This window comes from Natator depressus, chromosome 6 (genome assembly GCF_965152275.1).
Source record: "Natator depressus isolate rNatDep1 chromosome 6, rNatDep2.hap1, whole genome shotgun sequence".
In the NCBI taxonomy this organism is placed as follows: Eukaryota; Metazoa; Chordata; order Testudines; family Cheloniidae; genus Natator; species Natator depressus.
The window spans coordinates 82,576,004-82,601,351 of NC_134239.1; the positions used below are offsets into that span (position 1 = coordinate 82,576,004).

The 25,348-nt window shown below is 38.8% G+C and overlaps 1 protein-coding gene across 7 annotated transcripts in view; it reads right to left on the bottom strand.

Annotated features, from left to right (window-relative positions):
- Window positions 1–25,348, bottom strand: part of HEATR5A (HEAT repeat containing 5A) — a 128,136-nt gene that overhangs the window by 92,191 nt on the left and 10,597 nt on the right. For all 7 annotated transcript variants that reach the window (XM_074955815.1, XM_074955818.1, XM_074955814.1 and 4 more), the window contains 8 exons: window positions 24,136–24,347; window positions 19,977–20,085; window positions 19,269–19,418; window positions 18,524–18,695; window positions 12,879–13,039; window positions 6,847–7,102; window positions 5,617–5,772; window positions 1,154–1,404 (listed from right to left, as the gene is read on the bottom strand). In XM_074955815.1, coding sequence (XP_074811916.1) covers window positions 1,154–1,404; window positions 5,617–5,772; window positions 6,847–7,102; window positions 12,879–13,039; window positions 18,524–18,695; window positions 19,269–19,418; window positions 19,977–20,085; window positions 24,136–24,347 — 1,467 coding nt within the window. The remainder of the gene's footprint in view (window positions 1–1,153; window positions 1,405–5,616; window positions 5,773–6,846; window positions 7,103–12,878; window positions 13,040–18,523; window positions 18,696–19,268; window positions 19,419–19,976; window positions 20,086–24,135; window positions 24,348–25,348) is intronic.

Below are 25,348 nucleotides of genomic sequence, written 5' to 3' on the forward strand. Positions count from 1 at the left end.
AATATTTTTTTTGTTTATTTTCTAAATGTTCAAGTGGCAAACACCTGAAATGCATACTTGCAAATGTGTTTGCTAAATGAAAATCTCTTAATACCATTGCTATTTAAATGGTAAAATGTGTTGTGTACTAACCTAAAATTTAATGACCTTGCTAAACTGATTGCTAATGAAAGAAGCCATTTGAGTATAGAGTATTTATATTAATGGGAATTAATTAATTAATTGCTGGCAGCGCTCAAGCAGCTCTCTCATCCAACTCAGGAAGATGAAGAATCATCTCTCCAAAAACTGTAATAAAGAATCAACAACTTCTTTTACAGCTATTTAAGCTCAAGACTATTTATAGAGTTATTTAATTTTAAAAAAGACTGGTTTGAGGACAAAAAACTTTATATAAAAGATTAGGAGTATTTGTAAATTTTGAAAATAGAATTTCATTTGCTGTTGAACTCTAATACAACTGAGGGAATATCTCAGAAAATGAGTTGAAAAAAAAAGAGAAAAGTTAAACACTAACTTTTAATTTATCTGATGCTTTCCCAAAGAAAGGAAGCTAGAAATCTTGCATATTCATTAAACAGACTGCATACCTCAGGAGCTGAAGGTGTCACCTAAGCAAACCCCAGAAGCATGGAGGCAACGAGTGACTGCAACCAAGTTGGAGTCTAAACAAGCCTGAAAGAGGTGTGTTCTCTTATAATTTAATGGAAATAGGAAGGAGAAGAGTATAAAAAAGGGGAGTATCCCTCACATACACACACTGCTAACCTGCTTAAACAGCAACTTACCCTGTCCATCTCTACTCTGCAATTAGCAAAAGTTAACAGACTGAATATTTACTATGGTTATGACACCATGGATCTTCTTTGAAAAAAATATGTAATTCAGAAATGTTACACTACCTGATCAGTGGTTTAAATGACTAAATTTATGGGGTAGAGAAAATAGCATTATTATGTGTGTTCTTGGGGATCCTTTTCTTCCCAATAAAAGAAACTACTACATCAATATTTTGAGAAAAAAATATTAGTGTTCCAATCATGAGATAAAAAAATCAGCGTTGTAAAATCACAATTAAATACGAAATACATTTGAGACACTTCAGGAAGGAGCACAACAGAACTGCTTTCAAGTAAATTAGTAGGATCGTTACCTTCCCTTTTCCATGTGGAATTCCTAATGGGCAGTGTTTTACTGCTCCCAATAGAGCAGCAACAGCAAAACTATATCCAGTCACTGCTTCAGGGGAGGACTTAAGGGCACTAAGCCGCTCAATGCAGCGATCCAAAAGTGGAGACACATAGGATGGCAATGCTACAGCAATGCAGCGTAGACACCAAGCTGCTGCTAGTCTAACTGAAATACTGGGATGAAGAATAACTGAAATTACTGCATCCAGAACCCCTGAAAGAAAAAATAAATATACTTAAGACATGGACAAAGCAGTCTGGCTGATGAGTAAGAAGAGTGTCTAAAGGCATGTATGTGTATTCACTGAGGGATAGTGAATGTCACTTTTCAAGCATGTGCTAATCTTTAAACAGTGAGAAGTGCTAATAAGAGAGATTTCACATTAAATGTCATCAATCTAAAATATTTTATTACTTTAAATAAGTTAACCCAGCTGAGGAGCAGTTGGATCAAACTAAATTCTGGAAAGATTGAAGTGGTGCTATTGGAGAGAGGGGAAAACTTTCAAAAAACCTTGACCTCTTTGTAACACCACCCTTGTGTCATTAAGACAACCTGCAGCCATGGTGTATATCTAGACTGTATACTGCTTATGGACACCGTAACAGCCAAAGCTGCAAAAGAATGGCGATTTCCATATACAGACAGCAAGAATACTACACCTCCTTTTATCAGATTCAGACTTGGCTGCAGTGATCCACGCACTTGTGACCTTCAAGAATGATCATGTTAAGTATGAAACAGCTGACTTCAAAAGCTATGGCTACAATTAATTCAAAACACAGAAGTCCCTCTGTTCAACAATTAAGACCACAACAATCCAGCTGTCTGCTCTCTTCCCTGGCTCTCTGTAAAGGACTGGATTAAACACAATGTTTAAATCTTCTTTGAGACTTTCCCCGGGAACCAGCCAGACTGCTTCATCTTGCTTCATCCTGAACTTCCATGACAGCTACATTCCATGGAACTATCAACCCAAGAAGTGTTTGAGGAAGAGAAACAATTTGTTGAGCAATTGGCTCCAAAACTTGGAACACATTCCCAAGAGATGAGAAGGACCCCCAACCTCAGAGCTTTGAGAGTTAAAAGCAAAAACTCATTTTTGATTTAGCTTTTCCATATAACACCATAAAAAAATAAAGTATAAGAAAATAAAAACCACCAGAGACCAGTTGTACCTGCTGTCTGGAAACTGGGGGGCAGGAAGGGGGGCAGACAGAAGTGAGAAAGGAGGGAAAGGGAGAGAGAAAGAGAAACATGCCTTATGTATACACTTCAATGTGTACCTTAAGAGACCACAGTAATGGGCACTACATAAGAACCTAGACCAGAGGTGGGCAAACTACAGCCCGCGGGACCGTCCTGCCCAGCCCCTGAGCTCCTGGTCCAGGAGGCCCGGCCCCTCCTCTGCTGTTTCTCCTCACCTGCTGCCACGCCGCCGCGCAGGCAGTGCTCTGGGCGGTGGGGCTGCACGCTCGTGCAGGGCAGCACAGCTGTGTGTCTGACTCTGGCCAGGAGGCGCGGCTCCGGACATGCTACTCTTAGCAGCATGGTAAGGGGGCCGAGGGGTAGGATATGGGGCAGGGGATCCCGGGGGGCAGTCAGGGGACAGGGGGTGATTGGATGGGGAGGAGGTTGGGGGATGGGGAACACGGGGTGGTTGGATGGGGAAGAGGTTTGGGGGTGGGGGGCAGGGGATGGGAAAAGGGGGGGGGGTTAGATAGGGGGTGGTGTCCTGGGGGGTGGTTAGGGGCGGGGGTTCTGAGAGGGGCAGTCAGGGGGCAGGAAGTGGGAGGGGTCGGATAGGGGGTGGGGGCCAGGCTGTTTGGGGAGGCACAGCCTTCCCTACCCAGCCCTCCATACAGTTTTGCACCCCGATGTGGCCCTCAGGCCAAAATATTTGCCCACCCCAACCTAGACAGATAAACCTACCTAGATTATATTTTCTTGAATACAAACATAAATTCATTGAAAACATAGATAAGTGCTTCACTACACTAGATCATAATTGCATGTATTTCAATTAGTTCAATGCCTACTCCTTACTGAGAAATAAAGTTGATTGAAACATGAAATGTTATTCCTCCTTAGTGAAGTTTCTATTTAACACATCCCCTCCCCTCCACATCACACTGGTCTATAGCGACAATGATATAAAATCCTGATAGCTTCTTTATGGCCTATCTAGCCAAGTGTTACATTTACAAATACACAATTACTTCTTTGGATAAAAGCACTAACTATACTATGCTTCTGTATGTGTAATTTTTCCAGGAGCACTGAGATAGCACTAAATTATCAACCCAGACTGCAATATCAAACTCAACATTTCTTATCAATGTCATTGTATTTGTACCATTGTTCTAATACATTAAGCAAACATGAAATGTCTACAAAGTGCCTTGGTAAGTAATTACAGGGCTGATCCAGCAAGTAAATCCATGCAGGAAGACCAGTGTCTCTGCATAGATAACAATGCATGGATGATACCTATAATGGATGGATACCAATGCAGCTCTGCATAGATACCAATGTCCACCTGCACAGATCAACTGCATGATTGGAGGTAAAGTATATAACAACAGATCTGGAGTAATGATTTTTAAATCACTAAAGCAAAATAGGATAGACCACTCACTGCACTAAAATGAAAACGTAAGAGCAGGGGTGGCCAACCTGTGGCTACGGAGCCACATGCAGCTCTTCAGAAGTTAATATGCGGCTCCTTGTATAGGCACCGACTCCAGGGCTGGAGCTACAGGCGCCAACTTTCCAATGTGCCAGGGGGTACTCACTGCTCAACCCCTGGCTCTGCCACAGGCCCTGCCCCCACTCTACCCCTTCCCACCCCCTCCCCTGAGCCCTCGCTCCTCCCCCTACCCCTCGGAGCCTCCTGCACGCCACGAAACAGCAGATCAGGAGGTGCAGGGAAAGAAGGGGAGACGCTGATCAGCGAGGCTGACGGTGGGCAGGAGGTGCTGGGAGCAGCGGGGAGGGGGAGGGAGAGAGCTGATGGGGGGCTGCTGATGTATTACTGTGGCTCTTTGGCAATGTACATTGGTAAATTCTGGCTCCTTCTCCAGCTCAGGTTGGCCACCCCTGCATAAGAGAATAACTAAACATTTCTATTTAAATTTGGTCAAATATATTTACTGAGCACATTGCACAGTGTGTTTGCTCTGAACTAAAAGACAACCCTAAGTAGTATATACTTTCAATCTGATATTCAGAGTACATTGTACATTGTGTAACAATACAGGCAGGAGGTGGTGCAGAGCTGTTTGGGTGATGGTCTTTGAAAGGCTTCATACAAGCAGCACATTTTAGGATAAAAATAGATAAGAAAAAAGTGAAAAGTTGGTTATCTGATGCATGAAGAGAGAGTAAGTTTAAGCAAAGAGGAGGAAAATAGGAAAAGGTTACAAAAGGGACTGGTTAGGAGGGAGGGTCACAAACAGCACAGGAGGAAATGAGAGCAAAGCTGAGATGGAGTTACGCAGAGGCTTGAAGGTGTGGATGAGCTTGAACTTGACAGAGAAAAAGAAAATCTTTGGCAAGGATCTGAAGAACGTAATTGCAATCAGAGCAGCCACAAAGCTAGATGATATTAGTAGCAGTGTTCTGACCAGACTGAATGGGTCAATATGATAAGCTGGCACAGCAGAAGGGAGGTTCCAGTAGTCAATGGGAGAGAGAACCAAAGGCTTCAGAAGGAGAAATGGATAGATTTTAGAGATCAAGTGTATGAAGCACCAGTAATTTTCAAGAGCCTGAATGCAGCAGAAGTTTACAAATTTAAAAAAGGAGTGTATTTCTGTCACAGAATCACAGAATCATAGAAATGTAGGGCTGGAAGGGAGGTCCTCAAGTCCAGTCCCCGGAGCTGATGCAGGACCAAATAAACCTAGATCATCATTGACAGGGAGTTATCCAACCTGTTCTTAAAACTTCCAGTGAGGGGAGTCAATAACCTCCCTTGGAAGCATGTTTTGGAGCTTAACTACTCTTTTAGTTACGAAGTTTTTCCTAATATCTAACCTAAATCTCCCTTGCTGCAGATTAAGCCCATTACTTCTTGTCCTATCTTCAGTGGACATGGAGAACAATTGTTCTCTCTATAACAGCCCTTAATGTATTTGAAGACATATCAGGTCCCCTCTCAGGTCTTCTTTTCTCAAGACTAAATATGTCCACTTTTTTCAACCTTTCCCATAGGTCAGGTTTTCCAAACCATCTATCATTTCTGTTGCTTTCTACTGAACTCTCTCCAATTTGTTAATATATTTCCTATGTGTTATATCTTTTATCTGTGTTTATATCTTTCCATATGTTAGTCTGAAATATTCTGCAAAAATAAGAACACATTGTTGCGATCAAAATTTGCAAAAAAACTCAAGGAAAATATTTTGCAAACTAATCCATTACCTGTACTGGAATCTTGTAGCAATGGTGCAGCAGTAGTGCCTAAACCATGTACGAGACTGCCAAGTTCGTGTAATACACACACAAGAACATGTTGGCTTGCTGTTACGTCTGTTGTACCAATCCGAGTTTCCAAGTTACCATCACTCATCACAACATCTGGTAACACATTAGAAACCGTGAAATCATTGCACATTAAAATAAAATAATAATAAAATACAAAGAGACAGAATAAAGAATGCAATGATATGGTAGCTACATTAGAAATATTCTTCTATCATTAACTGTCTCACATAAGATTCAGGATTTTCAATGGGACTCAGCTGAGACTTTCCATACCTCAATCAAGTTGCCACAGAAAAGGACATTATTTAGTTCCAGGGTAAGTAGTGGATGGGTGAGAAGAGTAGAAAAACAATCATAAAATAAAAAACACCACATTGCCAATTTAGCAGGTGACAATGAATGGCAGCAACCAAGAACCCTTCTATTTTCAACTAAACCCATGGGGATTTGAATGGGCCATATTTTGACATGGGGTGGGTGCCAGGTTTGATTACCTTCACTATACGGCACTTTAAAAAAAGTAAGAGATGTTTCAAGATAGTTAAGCCTATAAGGCAGCAAAGCTAGGAACACATACACAGCAAAATTTAGAGTCAGTCAACTAAATTTTATTTTAGGACACTACAGATTGAACCAGCAGCAAGATATAGGACTATACACCAGTTGAGAATTGGCACAGCAAAGGCATGTTCTAGTCCTCTCACCACACCCCCAATGCTGGAGAAGTAGTTGGCGTAGGAGCCAGGCACAGAATGTTATGCCATCTAAAAATCTGCCTTACACCCAGGGAATTTGCAGATGGCTAGTTGGGCCAGGTTCTGCCATTTTGCACCACCTGAGTAGTATGAAATGGCTGGAGCAGGGAGAGAGAATCTGGCCCCATTTGTATCAATTACAGTTGAAATGTATTTGATCTATTCTGTTATCTGTGTTTTACTGTTAAAAATAATTCTGCTATGTGACAAGTGTAAGAAGTTTTTTTTTAATCAATAAAACAACCTGAAAAAAAAAAACAGAAACTTTTCTCTACATTATTATGGTAATATACCAGAAGTAGAAGTTCTATTTCTGCAGAATCTTCAGAATTAGGGTAGGCAAACAATCATTTTAGCACTGGTTTAAAAAAACAACCTCCCCCACAAACAGATAATCTTGTTAGTCCCATACCCACAACTTTCTTCAGTTTCCAGATGGCTTGACAAATCTCTTTGGCAGCTGCAATTTGAGCTTTTTCTCCAAGAAGACCTCCTACTGTAGCTCGAAGGATAAATGAAATACAACGGCGACAGCAGATAGCATCCATTTGAGTCTGAATAGCTTTAGGGTGAGACTGAGACACTAGATCTAAAATATGGGAAAGTAAGGAAGAGAAATTCCTTTCAAGCCACTGTCGTCCTAATGTGGAGACAAATACCACATATGCCTGAAAAAGATTTGAAGAAAGTAATATTTAGAATAAAGTCATCTGGAAAATTGCCATTTACATTTACAGAGACACGTAAATGCTTAATATCACCCCGCACTATATCAAAAACAAGGATACCACATTCTCTACAGAAACCATATTTAATCTCCTTTATAGGACAATTTTGTGTATGTTCTCAGTTTTAATTGAGTTGGAAGTTCTTTTGCCTTTCTGATGTAGGATATTTTATCTGTCAATTTAGGCAGTAGTATTTAAAAATTACTTTCAATTAACACTGTACCAGCAGCACTGAATCTGGTCTAACTGCAAGTTAATTCAAGATGCTTGTCTATTTTATTTCATTTCAGTGTTTGAGAAGTGCCAGTTTACCCTGAACAGGCACTTGTTATGTAAAACATTGTGTTTGACCGCCCGGAACAACAGCTTTCAGCTATTTAAAATTCTGCACATGGAGCCCAAATTTAATGTATGAATGCATTTTAAGAACCACGATGTTACAAAACTATAACCCATATCCCTAAGAGAATTTTGTTTTTGCTGGCCTAGGTTTAGGGAATATTTGCAGCCATCAGGCACAGCTCTTCATTTTAATGAATTTTAGTTGTTTGTCTTGCAACAGAGGACCCATACAAAGGCTACAGATGTCACAAACAACCAAAAGAAAGAATGCAGAGCCACTTTACAAATCTAATCACCACAAAATCATTTATCTTGCTGCATAATAGAGTTCTTTACAAATGGTTAACAACTGTATGTTTTATATGCACATATTTGCCATCACCATGAAAAGCGAGCACATAAAAATGTGAAATACATATGAATGAAATTCAACAATAAGAGTTTGCAATAAACAACATTCACTATAAAAATAGTAATAACCCATGCATATTTTGCCTCATGTCTGATTATAACAACTTCCATTCTATGCTGTAATTTGTTAAGTACTACAGTTTGTCAGTATGCAGGTTTCCCATTATCAAGGTTCCCTCCCCACTCTGAACTCTAGGGTACAGATGTGGGGACCCTCATGAAAGACCCCCTAAGCTTACTTTTACCAGCTTAGGTTAAAAACATTTCCCAAGGCACAAACTTTGCCTTGTTCTTGAACAGTATGCTGCCACCACCAACCGCTTTAACAAAGAACCGGGGAAAAGGACCATTTGGAGTTCCTCTTCCCCCAGCAATCCCCCCAAGCCCTTATACCCCCTTTCCTGAGGAGGCTTGAGAACAAACAAGTTGAGCACAGACCAGCTTGCGTTTCTTAGGATCCTAGAAACCCAATCAGATTCTTAAAAAACAGAACTTTATTAGAAGAACAAAAAAAGGATAAGAGAACAACTCTGTAAGATCAGAATGGAAGATAATCTTACAGGCAGTCAGATTAAAAACAGAGAATCCCTCTAGGCAAAACCTTAAGTTACAAAAAGACACAAAAACAGGAATACACATTCCCTCCAGCACAGCGAATTTACAAGCCAAACCAAAGAAAACCTAACACATTTTCTAGCTAGATTACTTACTAACTTTACAGGAGTTGGAGGGCTTGCATCCTTGATCTGTTCTGGCAAAGGTATACACACAGACAGACAAAAGCCTTTTTCCCCCACCTCCAGATTTAAAAGTATCTTGTCCCCTCATTGGTCATTTTGGGTCAGATGCCAGCGAGATTACCTTAGCTTCTTAACCCTTTACAGGTGAAAGGATTTTGCCTCTGGCCAGGATTGATTTTATATCATTGTATACAGAAAAGTGGTTACCCTTCCCTTTATAGTTATGACACCCATCATTTTACCTGAGGATGCAGAGAAGGAAAACGCTAACTAAAGAGTATATTATTTTGTACCTCTATATTGCTTTTCTTCCTCCAATCTAAAAGCACTTGGCAGATATTAATTAAGCCTCACAACACACCATTGTATTATCTCCACTTTAGAGATGGGAAAACTGAGGAATAGGGTAACTAAATGAACTTGTCCAAGGTCTCGTAGTAAAACAATGGCAGATGAAATCAATTTCATCAGTATGTTTGCAAAAACAAACACCAACTACTGAAATGTGGTTAACCAGAATAAACTGAGATAAATGGAGCAATTAACTGTCTATTATTATAACAACTGGACTATTTGAGGAACGACGGGGCAAGTGGGATGAATTGAAAACAATTTCTATATTTACTCTAACAACCTACTTTGACTTAAATCTACTATATTTCCTTTCCTTTTGAATGTAAAAAAATGCGCACAGTCAACAATTTTATTTTCATAAATTGCTAGTATGTATGAGCAGGGGGTTGGACTAGATGACCTCCTGAGGTCCCTTCCAATCCTGATATTCTATGATTCTGATTAGAACACATCTCCCTATTCCCAATCCCTCACACTAATCACTAAACCATAGCACCTAACCTTTTAATTCGAAATATCAGATAATTTATCATCACGATTTAAAATTGTTTCAATATCTACTGTACAGCAGTTATAGTAAACTGGAGTATGGGCATCCATTCTTAAAGTTTTTTTGCTGATGGGGATTGAACAGAATCATTCAGATGTGCATATTCAGGAGAATTTAATTGAATGTTCAGGATTTGGAATTTATGAGTTATAACCCTCTAGGTAACCAGAAAACACAAATGTTTTCTTAAATCTATGTTGGATGTGAAGTCTCAACTGTTAAAGTTCTTTTTACATTTAAAAAGAGCTATTTAAAATCTTCAGGGTTACATTTCTGAACAAGGGACACAGAGATCCATATGCAAAACTTGCTCACACACGTCTACATTCTGTTTGCACATAAAAATACAAGTCTGGGCTTGCAAAACTTTGCACACAAACTTCTTGGCATAATTTTGGGCACAGATTCAGAAGCTTATTTAATGCTACTGAAATATGGCTCTTGAAATGTGGGTGTCAGGAGAAAAAAATACTACCTGTGTTTAATAAACATCAGCACCATGCGTTTATAACGTCAGTTCTCAACTTCAAGCTCTTTCAGGCAGGAACTGTCTTATTTTATGTTTGTACAGCACTGAGTACTACGGGGCCCTGATCCCAACGTGATCCCCTGATGCTATTGTAGCACAAGTACTAAAGACTAGGGACTTTGTACTGAATGTACTTAATGTCGAGGACTGGCCACACAACTCAATTTGTCGTATGCGCTGCACAGCCAATCAAAAATATACTCCTTGAGGCATTTAAAAGCACTTTGTTTAGTAAAACAAAACAGTCACATTTAAATGTAAAGATGAATTTTCCTCAATTTTAGAAAGGCAAGACAAATATTATAAATGGCTTCAATACATATGCCAGATGTCTAAAAAACATGAAAGTCAAAAGAAACCACGTAAAGTTTTTCATGGGTATTAATGTAGATTAAGTTAGATATAGGGATAGACTTTATGGGAAGGATTAAAAAAACAAGAGTGTAGTGGGAATGCCACAACTTAAGGAAAGTCTTCACCGGACTGTGGCAAAAACAGAATATATATTTTATGACAACAAGAACAGCAGAACAGATATGGGAACTGTAGGATTAAGATAATATGGAGAGGCAGTGTGGTAGTAAGATGACTGACAATTTCCTAAATTACTGTTGACAGATATATAAACACACATTGCAGCACTGTCAGACAATAACTTTAATAGCCCTCAAAATTCATCCCAAGGTATTCCAACCTCCCCTCAAACTTTAAATTATATATGATGAACTCAACTCACTTAGCAAACGTATTGTGTTGAATTTGTAAGGAGCTTTGTATTTATCAAGAACATTTACTTGACAAGTCAAAGTACAGTTTACTGTGTGTACACAAAAAGCTGCTTTGTGCTCTAAAAATACTAAATATTCTTGAATACAAAACATTTCCCAGTATTTTAGGAGTTATCTCTGAAGTGCTTCAATTTTCAATAGTTTATAATCTATACTTTTATTATTACATGTTGTAAAATGCAACTATTCAACAACTTTGTAATTTATGAGCACTGTTTTATACAGAATTACTTAGGTTTTATCTTCACAAAAATATTGTATTGCTTTAACTGTACTAGTCTGTGAGTAGACCAGATCTTCGTCTTGATTCACTACTTTCACATTTTAAAGAAGTGTGCGAGACTTTAAATTTAAAAGCTTTTTCAACGAGTTTCAGTGCAACAGGCTAATTTTGTCATTATTTGAAAAAAATACTTTTAACATGGTGAGCCTTTTGCTCTGGCCCCTGTATCTTCTATTTACCACCAGAAGCACCATCCCTCTTGCTGATGCCTCTGTAGATCATCCCGGAGCCATGTAACAAAAACGGTCAATAGGGATCAACTTCTCGCTGAATTCTACTCCCCGCTCCTTATTTCTCATGAGTTTAAGGGTTATCAAAGATCCCGTAATTTCCAAGGATCTCCTCTTAACTGATATGGTCTAAGGGTGATGTGTGTGTACATATTAAATCCACAACCCAACCCCACAACCTGGCCATCAAAATGCTGAAGGACTATCAAGGGATTAGACTCAATACAACAACGTATAGCTTATTAACCCCCTTCTATGACGCTCATACAAGAGATTTGATAGAGGAAGTACAGCTGCCAACGTTCTGAACTGTGTCCCCCATAGTGGAGGTGACACAAGATTAAAAAGGTCCTGTCTTTGAGTAGATGGGAGTAGAAAACGGATTCATCTATCCAGGCCCTCCCTTCAGAAGGGTAGGAGGCTTGGAAAGAGTGTAGTCTTTCAGATTCCGCAGGACATTCTTAGCAGCAGTTAAGGGGAATAACTGATTGAATATTGACTGAAAAATGAAAACAGTAACAGGGAAAGCAACAAGTGACAAACCTTGACATCTCTGACAAAGCTCTACCTATCTTTCTCAGGCACACATTACTAAAGTGCTAAGATCAGGTAATTATGACCACACTATTCATAAGAGGCAAATGACTGGATAAGAAGAAGAAAACTCCAATAACCTCTTATTAAAGGGAATGGGAGTATTGCTTGATTAAGGACCACCAAATATAGGTGTATGAAAATAATTCTGTTTATGATGCACAAGAAAGAATACAATCCATCTCACATCCTCTGAGCAGCACTATGTCTGCAGAGCTAGAAGTAGTAGAAAAGTAAAATCTTATTTCCATTACTATAGCAAGCAGCAATGACCCTGTATACCTACAATGATCAGATGTAATGAATAAGATGCTGCCTTTCTTACAATCACTTCTCAGAGCAGAACCACTTTTTCAACCTGAGTATGAGCCAAATTAACAGAGAAAGCAACAGAACATTTTGAATATTCTCTAATACTAGCACTATGAGAAGGCGTATTTCACTATACATCAGGAGACAGATTCCAATTTAAAACTCTCAAAAAATAATTTTAAAAAGCCACAAGAACATAAAATAATGTATTCCTCAAATTTTAAATATAAAAATTATACTAAGAGGAAAGGACTCCAAAACACTCAGTAAGTTATATTATTTGTAGCTTTAACACATACAAATTTACTCCTAACAATTTCCAAAAAATAGTAAATAGAAGGTTATATTTGGAATTCAACTAAAATATAGAGATACCTTAGGAGATGAGTCATCAACATTCATGTAATTTTTGTTGTGTACTATTAATTTCAGTATAAATCAAGATATGGATCATACTATGGTACACTAAAATCTTATTTCATATTTATTGTCACGAACAGTAAACAAGTATACAAAACAACAAAACTAACAGCTTTTTAAAAACATGCACAGCACTATTAGAAAAACAACATATAATGTAAACCTGAGTAACGCCAACTCTAATATCTCTGCTGACAGAACTGATTCCTTTCAGTATATCCCCACCGGCTCGGAGAAATCCAGAACTCCCACGCAGAAAGCCAGTTCCTAGTAGTTCCATGGCTTCGTCCAGAGAAATTTTGCGAACATTTTGCCGGGCGGATGCTAAGCATAAATGTATTTAAAAAAAAAAAAAAAACACCTCTGTAAAGGGCAGTTGCAACTTCTTTGCATCTTAAAAAAAATTGTGATGAATACCAATTAATCTTTCCCAACTACATTAGTAAATCCAAATATTTAAAGCAAAATTTCATAACAGAACCAGAATCAAAGCTCTGAGGATTTGAAGCCCTTTTGATGAACATGATCTAGAAATACATGGAAGTAACTGCCATCCTAAATCCAGAACTGCTTCAAGATAAACATTTTGCTGCTCAATTTTTCTGAAAATAGCACAGCAGAAACCACTTGTTCCTAGATATTAATCAAATCAAGATGTTAACATTTTAGTGCATCAGGGTCTGCAAACAACAAAATCACCTTACCTTAAATTTGTCACTACTGATCATGGGAATTATTAAATACGTTCATATTCTGTGTCTGATTTTATTAAAGATACACTTTGAGGCATGTGTGCAAAACACGTCAGCTAGGCGATTCCACGCTGCAAGAGCGGTCATCTAACATCTCTCCTACAACTTTCCTTCCATTAGAAGAATTCTCATATTCATTCAAAAGAAAAATTTAATGCTAAAAGTGAAACAGCAGGCCTCCTGAGAGAGACAGATGAACTGTGGGATTTAATTTCATGACAAAACAGGTGGTAAGGCCAAGAGCACAAAAATTCATTCTCTCTCTCTCGTATACTTGATAAGACACTTAATACCCTAAAATTCTTAAGGTAATATTGAACTGAAAAATGAAAACACTAACAGGGAAAGCAATAGGTGACTAACCTTGACATTTCTGACAAAGATCATCCGATGAAGTGAGCTGCAGCTCACGAAAGCTTATGCTCAAATAAATTTGTTAGTCTCTAAGGTGCCACAAATACTCCTTTTCTTTTTGCTATCTTTCTCAGGCACCCATCCCTTAAGTGCTAAGATTAGGCAGTTATGACCACACTGACCATAAGGGGTAAAGAAGAAAATAAGGCAAATGTATTCATTCTATAGATAATGTCTATTACAAAAGACAGTAATTTTTTTGAAACTGAAAAAATATGGCAGTTTTCTTTAACAGGCAGGACAGGCAGGGCAGAAAAGGTGGGGGAGTTGCACTGTATGTAAGGGAGCAGTATGACTGCTCAGAGCTCAAGTATGAAACTGCAGAAAAACCTGAGCGTCTCTGGATTAAGTTTAGAAGCGTGAGCAACAAGGGTGATGTCATGGTGGGAGTCTGCTTTTGACCACCGAACCAGGGGGATGAGGTGGACGAGGCTTTCTTCCAGCAACTCACAGAAGTTACTAGATGGCAGGCCCTGGTTCTCTTGGAAGACTTCAATCACCCTGATATCTGCTGGGAGAGCAATACAGCGGTGCACAGACAATCCAAGAAGTTTTTGGAAAGTGTAGAGGACAATTTCCTGGTGCAAGTGCTGGAGGAACCAACTAGGGGCAGAGCTCTTCTTGACCTGATGCTCACAAACCAGGAAGAATTAGTAGGGGAAGCTAAAGTGGATGGGAACCTGGGAGGCAGTGACAATGAGATGGTCGAGTTCAGGATCCTGACACAGGGAAGAAAAGAGAGCAGCAGAATATGGACCCTCGACTTCAGAAAAAGCAGACTTTGACTCCCTCAGGGAACTGATGGGCAGGATCCCCTGGGAGAATAAAATGAGGGGGAAAGGAGTCCAGGAGAGCTGGCTGTATTTCAAGGAATTCTTATTGAGGTTACAGGGACAAACCATCCCAATGTGTAGAAAGAATAGTAAATATGGCAGGCGACCAGCTTGCCTTAACAGTGAAATCCTTGCTGATCTTAAACACAAACAAGAAGCTTAGAAGAAGTGGAAGATTGGACAAATGACCAGGGAAGAGTATAAAAATATTGCTCGGGCATGCAGGAGTGAAATCAGGAAGGCCAAATCACACTTGGAGTTGCAGCTAGCAAGAGATGTTAAGAGTAACAAGAAGGGTTTCTTCAGGTATGTTAGCAACAAGAAGAAAGTCAAGGAAAGTGTGGGCCGCTTACTGAATGAGGGAGGCAACCTAGTGACAGAGGATGTGGAAAAAGCTAATGTACTCAATGCTTTTTTCCCCTCTGTCTTCACGAACAAGGTCAGCTCCCAGACTACTGCACTGGGCAACACAGCATGGGGAGGAGGTGACCAGCCCTCTGTGGAGAAAGAAGTGGTTTGGGACTATTTAGAAAAGCTAGACAAGCACAAGTCCATGGGGCCGGATGCGCTGCATCCGAGAGTGCTAAAGGAGTTGGCGGATGTGATTGCAGAGCCGTTGGCCATTATCTTTGAAAATTCATGGCGATCGGGGTAAGTCCCGGTCGACTGGAAAAAGGCTAATGTAGTGTCCATCTTTAAAAAAGGGAAGGAGGAGAATCCTGGGAACTACAGGCCAGTCAGCCTCACCTCAGTCCCTGGAAAAATCATGGAGCAGGTCCTCAAGGAATCAATTCTGAAGCACTTAGAGGAGAGGAAAGTGATCAGGAACAGTCAGCATGGATTCACCAAGGGCAAGTCATGCCTGACTAATCTAATTGCCTTCCAAGATGAGACAACTGGCTCTGTGGATGAGGGGAAGCGGTGGACGTGTTGTTCCGTGACTTTAGCGAAGCTTTTGACACGGTCTCCCACAGTATTCTTGCCAGCAAGTTAAAGAAGTATGGGCTGGATGAATGGACTATAAGGTGGATAGAAAGCTGGCTAGATTGTCGGGCTCCACGGGTAGTGATCAACAGCTCCATGTCTTGGGGCACTCCACTTGATACCGACTGCCAACAAGGGTCAGTCCTCGGGCCGGTTCTGTTCAATATCTTCATTAATGATCTGGAGGATGGTGTGGATTGCACCCTCAGCAAGTCTGCAGATGACACTAAACTGGGAGGAGAAGTAGATACGCTGGAGGGTAGGGAAGGATACAGAGGGACCTAGACAAATTAGAGGATTGGGCCAAAAGAAATCTGATGAGGTTCAACAAGGACAAGTGCAGAGTCCTGCACTTAGGACAGAAGAATCCCATGCACCGCTACAGACTAGTGACCGAATGGCTCGGCAGCAGTTCTGCAGAAAAGGACCTAGGGGTTACAGTGGACAAGAAGCTGGATATGAGTCAACAGTGTGCCCTGGTTGCCAAGAAGGCCAATGGCATTTTGGGATGTATAAGTAGGGGCATTGCCAGCAGATCAAGGGACGTGATCGTTCCCCTCTATTCAACATTCTGTGAGGCCTCATCTGGATGACTGTGTCCAGTTTTGGGCTCCACACTACAAGAAGGATGTGGAAAAATTGGAAAGAGTCCAGCGGAGGGCAACAAAAACGATTAGGGAACTGGAACACATGATTTATGAGGAGAGGCTGAGGGAACTGGAATTGTTTAGTCTGCAGAAGAGAAGAATGAGGGGGGATTTGATAACTGCTTTCAACTACCTGAAAGTGGGTTCCAAAGAGGATGGATCTAGACTGTTCTCAGTGGTAGCTAATGACAGAACAAGGAGTAATGGTCTCAAGTTGCAGTGGGGGAGGTTTAGGTTGGATATTAGGAAAAACTTTTTCACTAGGAGGGTGGTGAAACACTGGAATGAGTTACTTAGGGAGGTGGTGGAATCTCCTTCCTTAGATATTTTTAAGGTCAGGCTTGACAAAGCCCTGGCTGGGATGATTTAGTTGGGGACTGGTCCTGCTTTGAGCAGGGGGTTGGACTGGATGACCTCCTGAGGCCCCTTCCAACCCTGATATTCTATGATTGTATGATTCTAAATCAGTTGTTCTCTTTAACATGGTATTTAGCAGTCAAATAATCCATAAATAAGCTTGTTGAGAAGGGAGAATGAATATATAAAAACACACACACACAGTTCCAAAATACTGAAAGCTTCTAATTTAGTCTTAATTAAAATCAAGTTCTCTCATGGATTTCCCTGGCTACATTCCTACCCTAACTCATGACACTTAATGCCTTTTCTGAAGTCAAGAGCGTAGATCAGAGTGTGGGCTCATGTATTCAGCTCTCCATCCTGTTACATTCAGTGAGTATAGGATGAATTTAAATTTTTCATTCTTCTAACACCACATTATCAACAATAAAAAAACCAACAATATGATGGATGCAAAGGAAAACATAGAACACTGTGAAGAACTGAATGAGGATCTACAACTACCTCTTGACCTGATGGGACTGATGATTAGTTTGCTTGTATACTATACCAGCTATGAATTGTATCGCCTTTTCCCCATAGACCTTCCATCTGGAAAGACTTTGAGAATTTAAATGTGGATTTGTTGGAATAAATTGATAAAGCTTTAACTATGCGGATGCTTTATTATAGGAATATTACCTAACATCTTATCTGACTCAGCGCTCAGATTACAGAATCCTGCATTTGGAATCTAGGTTGAAGGCACTGAAACCGCCTCTTAAGTGAGCTAATTCAACCATCAGCTTGTACCATACTCAGCTGAAACAGAGACATGCTCCCTAAAAAATTTCAGGTTCCATTTATATCATCTCTATTTAAAATTCCTCAGAAGTCAAGAAAACATTTTTTGTTTTAAGAAAACTAATTCAATTATTGTTACATAAAATTTAATGGGCTGGGCAACAACGAAAACCATAATGACTTGCTTTAGCTTATATACTATGGACACGCTCCCCCAAAAGAGTGCTCCTCAGCTGTACTGCCATATCTGACTGGTAAAACTGAAGGATTGATGGGGGTGGGGGAAAAGAAAGAGAAGACGTCTATGATCCCTAGTCTTTCCTCAGAGAGCAAGAGGGTCTCCGCATGAACACAGCTAGGAGTTCTGTGTGACTAAGACTCAGTCAACTACACAGTTGGGACTATGTTTGATTTCAGGTGGCATGGCTAGCTGAAAAGGAAAAGATACAGCAACAAGCCATTCTAGGCAACGTTGTGCCCTGGTAAACCAACGAAAAAAATCAATCCAATGTTAAACACTACACAGAGGAGCAGTAACTCTCTAGAACTTTTACCATTCAAGAAGCAAAAAAGGTTGAACATGCAGTTGTTGCCAGGTGTCACTGTCAGCTCATATGAGAAACATGCTACTAATGAGTCTGAAGGACAGGCACTCTGAGTTGATGTCCCAAAATCTATGGGGTTATATAACCAGACTTCTTACAAAGCCACATTCCACCTTCACGTAGCTGAAAATCCCTTCACCCTCTGAGGAGTAGATATGCATATGGAACTAAACAGTATTTCCAAGTAAATTTTCCCCCAAATGTGGGGTTTATTAATGCAAAAGTAGATGATCCAACTAAAAAACACAGGGCTACATCACCATTATAAAATGCTGTAAAATGCAGCAAAAGAGTGGTATGAATAGTTTGTTTAAACAAAGTATCTGGTGTCTGGATTTTGATCTAAGCCTTTATTTATGGATTATATATGACTTATAGAACTAAGATAAGTTTGCTAAATTCTTACTGAAAAACAAAACATCTGCTTTACCTGTTGCCTGTTTACATGTCACAGCTCTAGCCAACACTGTGCCTAAAAGCTTTGAAACTGCTATCCGCACATCATAATTGGAACCATCAAATGATTTAAAACATAGGGTTGCAACGCTATCCAGATCTGTGCTCCACATAAAAGCTGCCTCCTTCTGAAGTTCAAGAAGACACTAGACAAAAAGGGGAGGAGAGGAGAGAGAAAAATATATTCACCATATATATTCTGATATTGTGTAAAAGCATTTAGGCATTTGATACACATTTTAGCTTGCAAGATAACACATAGAAGATAAGAGGATTTCATAAAAATATGTACAGTTCTTGACATTAAAGGGATCTGAATATTTACTGCCAGGACAATGTCTGATAATGCAAGTAATCTAAACTTACTCATTGTTCTCAGTTTAACAATTTCTGGGAGACATATGATAAAATCTTAAATCACATTTGGAAGTAATAACCCTACCTGGCATAACTTCAGATACATAGAAAACAAAACTAGGTGCCAATATTGTTGCTAGGTGCTAAAATTCCAGAGTTACTTTTTGGGGAGCATTTTTTTCTTTGCTAGGAACACATTTTTAGAATAGATTTACATTTTAGCAATTAAAAATTATGCATATTATAAGCAAACCTTTTCCGTGTTTTAGGCAGCAAAATTAATTTTTCTTTATCATCTATTTAAAACAGATATATTTAAGAAGATTAATTACTAAAAACAGTTAGTTAAGGGGCCACTTTACCTTAGCAGCAGCACAGCGAACTGCCATAGAGCGATCTGTTAAGCACGATCGTGCAGCTTTGTAAATATCTCTGTGACATGGGGTAGCAGCAGCTCCTAAGCCATTCAATATATTTTGCAAACTAAGCATGATCTCATAGCGACCCTGAGACTGATAAAACAAAAGGAAGAAAATGTAAATATTATTTTACAACACTAACAACCCTAAAAAAGAAAATGAAGATTATTTAAACATGTTTGCAATATATTGGTACTTTTATTTTTAGAGCTCTATTCATGATAAGGTGAATTAAAGCAGGTAATTTGTTACCCCTTTGTAACCAAAAGAGAAGACCTATTCTTCTAAGTTCTACTGGAAATGATTAACATACATATTAAAATTCAAGATAGTTTTATGAACTGAGCTTTGAAATAAAAAGTGTAATTGAGTAGCTGTTTTATGAACGATACAAAACTGTATTTTATCAAGATCATTCATGAAGGGGACTATCAATAATTGTGATTCATCCTTCTCAATTGATATTATTACAGATAAATTCTCTAACAATTCTTTTGGATTTGCAGATGGTGCTTCTATATGGCATGACTTACAGCAACTTTGTGATTTTTTTACACCATTCACCTTGTCCCATTGTTCTTCACACTACTAAGAGTCATCACAGCCTATTAATTTTATCTGCAAACATCTTTTAAAGTTGTGGTTCCTTACCTCTGCATTCTTCACTGCTTTAAGCACATTTCCAACAGTATCAGTAAAGCTGTTTCCCAAGATTCTTCCCAGTTTTTTGTACAAATATCCCAAGCATACCACTGCAGCACTAAAACAAAGCAGATCCAAACTTGTGAAGATGAATGCAACAACAGAGGAGAGGCTGAAGGATTGAAGTAATCAGCTGATCTATTTCAATTTTTTTTCTTTAAATTCAAGTCTAAAAAATTTTAACAATAAAAAAAAAAATCAATTGGGTGTTACAACTTCCCAGAAATGTCCTGTAATACAAATGAATTACTGAAATTCATCAGAGAAAAAATGGGTCTTTGAAAAGTGTGGTACACACCTGCACCATAGGTATTAAATACTCAAGTACCAGAATTCAAAGTACTAACCTATTCAAGTATTTGATGAGGGAACAGAAAGAAACAAATGAAAATATGAACAACTTCCCGCTCCAAAATTAGTTTATTTCAGGGGGAAATAAGTGATAAGCGGACTTGATATACTGCATACTTTCAAGCATTGCAGTTAGCGCTTAACAGTGTTTGCTTTTGCTGAGTATTAGGACTAGACAAACAGTATTCAAAAAATATATTCTTCAGTAAGTAGTGGGTTTTTCCTTACAATGATTTCTTAATGAAAACTTTTTTGGAGTATTGACTGGTTTATAATTGGTCAAATAATTTTGATGAATATCAGCAAAATTAATCAAACAGTATATTTTACACATTTGTCTTGCTATTCAACCAGCCCTACTGAATATGTATTAATATTGCACATTCTCCAAAATATCCATTAAACTAATATTATACTTCCATTAAATTGGGAAACCCAAAGTTCTACAATATGGGAGTTAAAACATTCTCAGAATAACTCATTTAAACTAAGGTTTCAGAGTAACAGCCGTGTTAGTCTGTATTCGCAAAAAGAAAAGGAGTACTTGTGGCACCTTAGAGACTAACCAATTTATTTGAGCATAAGCTTTCGTGAGCTACAGCTCACTTCATCGGATGCCTACTGTGGAAAGTGTAGAAGATCTTTTTATACACACAATGCTTTATGGTTTGTGTGTATAAAAAGATCTTCTACACTTTCCACAGTAGGCATCCGATGAAGTGAGCTGTAGCTCACGAAAGCTTATGCTCAAATAAATTGGTTAGTCTCTAAGGTGCCACAAGTACTCCTTTTCTTCACTTAAACTAAGATTAACAGTCATTCCCTAATGACAAAAATACATTATGAAAAATTCCCATTTCTCATCAAAAAGATTCCACTTTCTTCAAAGGCCACTTTATTGCTTGATTGACTTATTACAGCAATTTACAGACTGACAGATTAGATTTAAATTTTGTCCATGATTTGGCTGGGCATAAAAAGTACAGTGGTAACGTCGTCCTGTATGAATGCTTGTTTGACAGATGCAAGAAAAAACTAGTCTAATTAGTCTAACGTCAAGAAAGAACAAACCTATACCCTTCAAATTTTAATTGTAGGGACGAAGTTAACAAAAATTTCCCTAAGAACTAAGTCTTAATTTAATTGTGGCACCTTAGAGACTAACCAATTTATTTGAGCATAAAACTAACACAGCTGCTACTCTGAAACCTGTCTTAATTTAATGACACCATTTGCAATATTTACTCACACAAGTAATTTTACTACCCTATCACTCACATAAATACAGGTTATGTGAATGGGCCCTAGGAATCAAAAGTTTCTAGCAATGTGTTGCCTACTAATTCACTGCTATTAGCAGAATTTCTCAATGGAATACAAATATATGCAATAAAAATACTAGCTCCACCTGTGCACAAGTGCTGCAACCCACAAGAGCCATGAGTACGGGATATATGAAGCTCCTTTGCCTGCCTCCAGGGTAGGGCTGCTTCCCTCCCATAATTGCAGGCTTTTATTTTCTATATTTGATACTCTTAAGTCCAGACAGTACCAACTTCTCATGACAATCTCATTGTGAAAATCTTTCTTAAACTGTTATACTGCAAGCAAATTTACAGTATATAATCTATAGTATTTAGAATGCTTAATAGGTATTTTCTTCTCATTCTGTGCTGTTTTTTGTCCCTTTAATGTAACTTCCCCTCCATTTCAGTATGTTTTAAGACTTTCATCTCCAATTCCTCCCCAAAACTTGTACCTGGTGATGTCATCTAAAAAGCCATGTTCAATACACTTAAAGTTGCACTGCAATTCTAGATGCAAGCAAACAGCATCTAAAGCATCTATGACAATTCACTGAACAGCACAACATTGCGAATCATCCTTTTTTGTAAGTGTGAAGTGCTAAAAAAAAACCCCTCCACATACAGCCCTTACGAGCTTTTTTTTTTTTTTTTTTTTTTTTTTAAAGAGTTGTAGTTCAAAGTAAATAAAGTGAGGATTTTCAATGGAGCCTAAGGCAGTTAGGCACTCCGCTCCCATTGAAATTCAAGTGGAACTGGGCACCCAACTACCTTAGGCCCCTCTGAAAATGCTAGCCTAAAACTGTCACATTCCAAATCTGTCAACTGTGTATACTTAAACAAGACAAAGAAATGCATTTTAAGAGGAATATATTATTTTTGTCTTAACTGAAACATCTATGTAATGGGGTTCACAGTGAATCAACATATTACCACCAGCTGCTAATGATAAAGAGAGATGCTAACTGGAGACTATCATACCATTTCATTAAGATACAAGATGCAATCTCTCTCAATGAACACCCCTGGATTTCCAAGGAAACCAAGGGCCCCTGTAGAGCTTTTACAGAAAGGTGTTTCTAAGCTCAGAAGCTCAAAGGCTTCAGTCCTTGTTAAGTAGGTTAGCTCAGGAGTAGCCACAATATATGTGGAAATACCTATGGCCTGATGACTATGGACCCTTCCTTCTAAGAATCTCCTTCCTTAGAAGTTTTTAAGGTCAGGCTTGACAAAGCCCTGGCTGGGATGATTTAATTGGGGATTGGTCCTGCTTTGAGCAGGGGGTTGGACTAGATGACCTCCTGAGGTCCCTTCCAACCCCGATATTCTATGATTCTATGACCCTGTGGAGCTTAAAAGTTCTACAGAGGACTTAATCATATAACCTGTAAGGTTGCACAACACGTCATCTCAATTAAGTAGATTCCACAGTAGTAGAGCATCCTCACAGGGGTTAATCCATTTTAAATTCACACCTTCAGTTAATTCAGATTAATTTTTCTGAGCATCCCCATGTAGATATGCCCCCGGGTGTTTTCTTTAAGGGTATGTCTACACAGCAATAAGACATCTGTGGCTGGTGTGTGCCAGACAGCTTGGGCTCGCAGGGCTCAGGCTGTGAGGCTGTTTCACTGCTATGTAGACTTCTGGGGTTGGGCCAGAGTCCAGGCTCTATGACCCTGTGAGGTAGAAGGGTCCCAGAGCTCTGGCTCCAGCACAAGCCTGGAAGTCTATACAGCAATGAAACAGCCCCGCGGCCCAAGTCGATTGCCACAGGCTAGCCACAGGCGTCTAGTTGCTGTGTAGACATACCCTACATTGCTACAGTTAACTTAGAACTCTTGTTCCTTGTTACACATATTAACGTTGTGCTTGTCTACATTAAATCTTATCTGCCGTTAGGTTGTCCAATTGCCTAGCTTTGTTTGGTACCTCTGAGGTTCCTAACAATGCTTTCTCTATTTGCCTAACCTAAATAATTTGAAATCACGTTTATGAGAACAGCAAGAAGCTTCTTCTGAAAAAGGAAAAAAAAGTGAGATATTTCAAGTTGACTGTACCTTCATTGTCTATTTCTACGGTGAACTACTGATCTTTCTACTGTATGTAGAAAGTAGAGCTGAGATTTTTATCCAAAAATGGCAAAGATAGAAATCACACTGAAGTGGCACATCAAAAGTTACAAAATGAAGTGAGCATTTTATATAACTTTTATATATTTTATATCACAAAATAACTAAATCATTCAGCATTCCATCCTAAATGAAGCATATGAAACATCAAAAATAAAACTGCTGTGCTTCTGATATGCAGGAGTGTAATTTGAATTTGCTTTCAGTATTCATGTTAGTTTAGTCTTTATTTTTAATGCTCAGAAGTCTTTGAAGGTTAGCAAGATGTGATATAAAAAGACAGTTATTCTTGTTACTAGGTTTGGGGGGATTTTTACTTACAGTTTTGTGGGTAGATAACTTGGTGAATCATCTTTGCTCCGAATGAGTTCATTGCATTTGTCAACTGTCTGGTAAACAGAGAAAGCATCTCCAATACTATAAAGTATAGCTAGGTTCTTGGCTATGAGCCTTCTGGTAGGAGGGCCTGGTGAACTATTTAACAAAGATATTAGTTGTTCAGCCAGTTTCTTCTGTTTTTCCCTTACGTCAGCCTGGAAATAAAGTTAGTAACCAGTTAAACTAAAGTGTGATTATCTTTAACTTCTCCCCAGATTGCTTTGTTTCAACTAGTTTGACATTCTCAACGTATAAAGTCAATTTTTTTACCCAGCTTTTCCACTGAATGGAAGACAGTCTGAAATATGTGAGCCAGTTATAGATTCTTACATCTACACTTTTCTCTAGTATTATTCCCAGGAATATTTTCAACAGCATCAGAGCAGCTGAATCCTTCTGACACAAAACTGTAATTTCTTCTTATTGGTTGTGTGTGTCATTCACCATCTCTCTTTAAAAAGATAAGATAATTCATAAGAGAACACACAAACAGTGCACCTTTCCAGAAAAACAACTATTGAAAATGTACACTGGGAAAAAACATTAGGAGTTATTAAAAATATCAGAATTTAGTGAAAATATTTTCCTCTATTAGACTACAGTGTTGAGGTTAAAGGAAATATCAATTTGTGTATTCTCTCTTTAAAAGAGTGAGAAATTGTAATTGGCAACTATCATAACACTTTACAATTTTCCAAAATAGTTACCCAAGTTCCTAACTGACTACTATCTAGATCAATTTACTAGTAAGCTAGATCAGCGATGTATACCCTTTGGCTTTGGAGCCACATGCCGCATTTGGGACCCTGCTCAAAGTTCTATGTTTCTGTCAGAGATCTTTAGTCTAATCTTAGACAGAGCAAACAAAGTATATATCATACAGGCATTGCCATCTCACCGAACACACACAAGACAAGTCTAGTAGCCAGAGTTGGCAGGATCCCTCCCCAACTCTTCCATCATTCAAGAAAAAAAAGGGAACCAGAGAGGAAATATGTCAGATGGAGCTACAGAGAGCCACAAAATAATTATGCCATGATGTGCGGACATTCTCCTGTAAGGACATGAAGCATCAATCACAACATCACATTGTAGTTATTTCTCCAACTACTTTTATTGATGAAGAGGCTCTCCAGCTCAAGGGTTACCACCACTG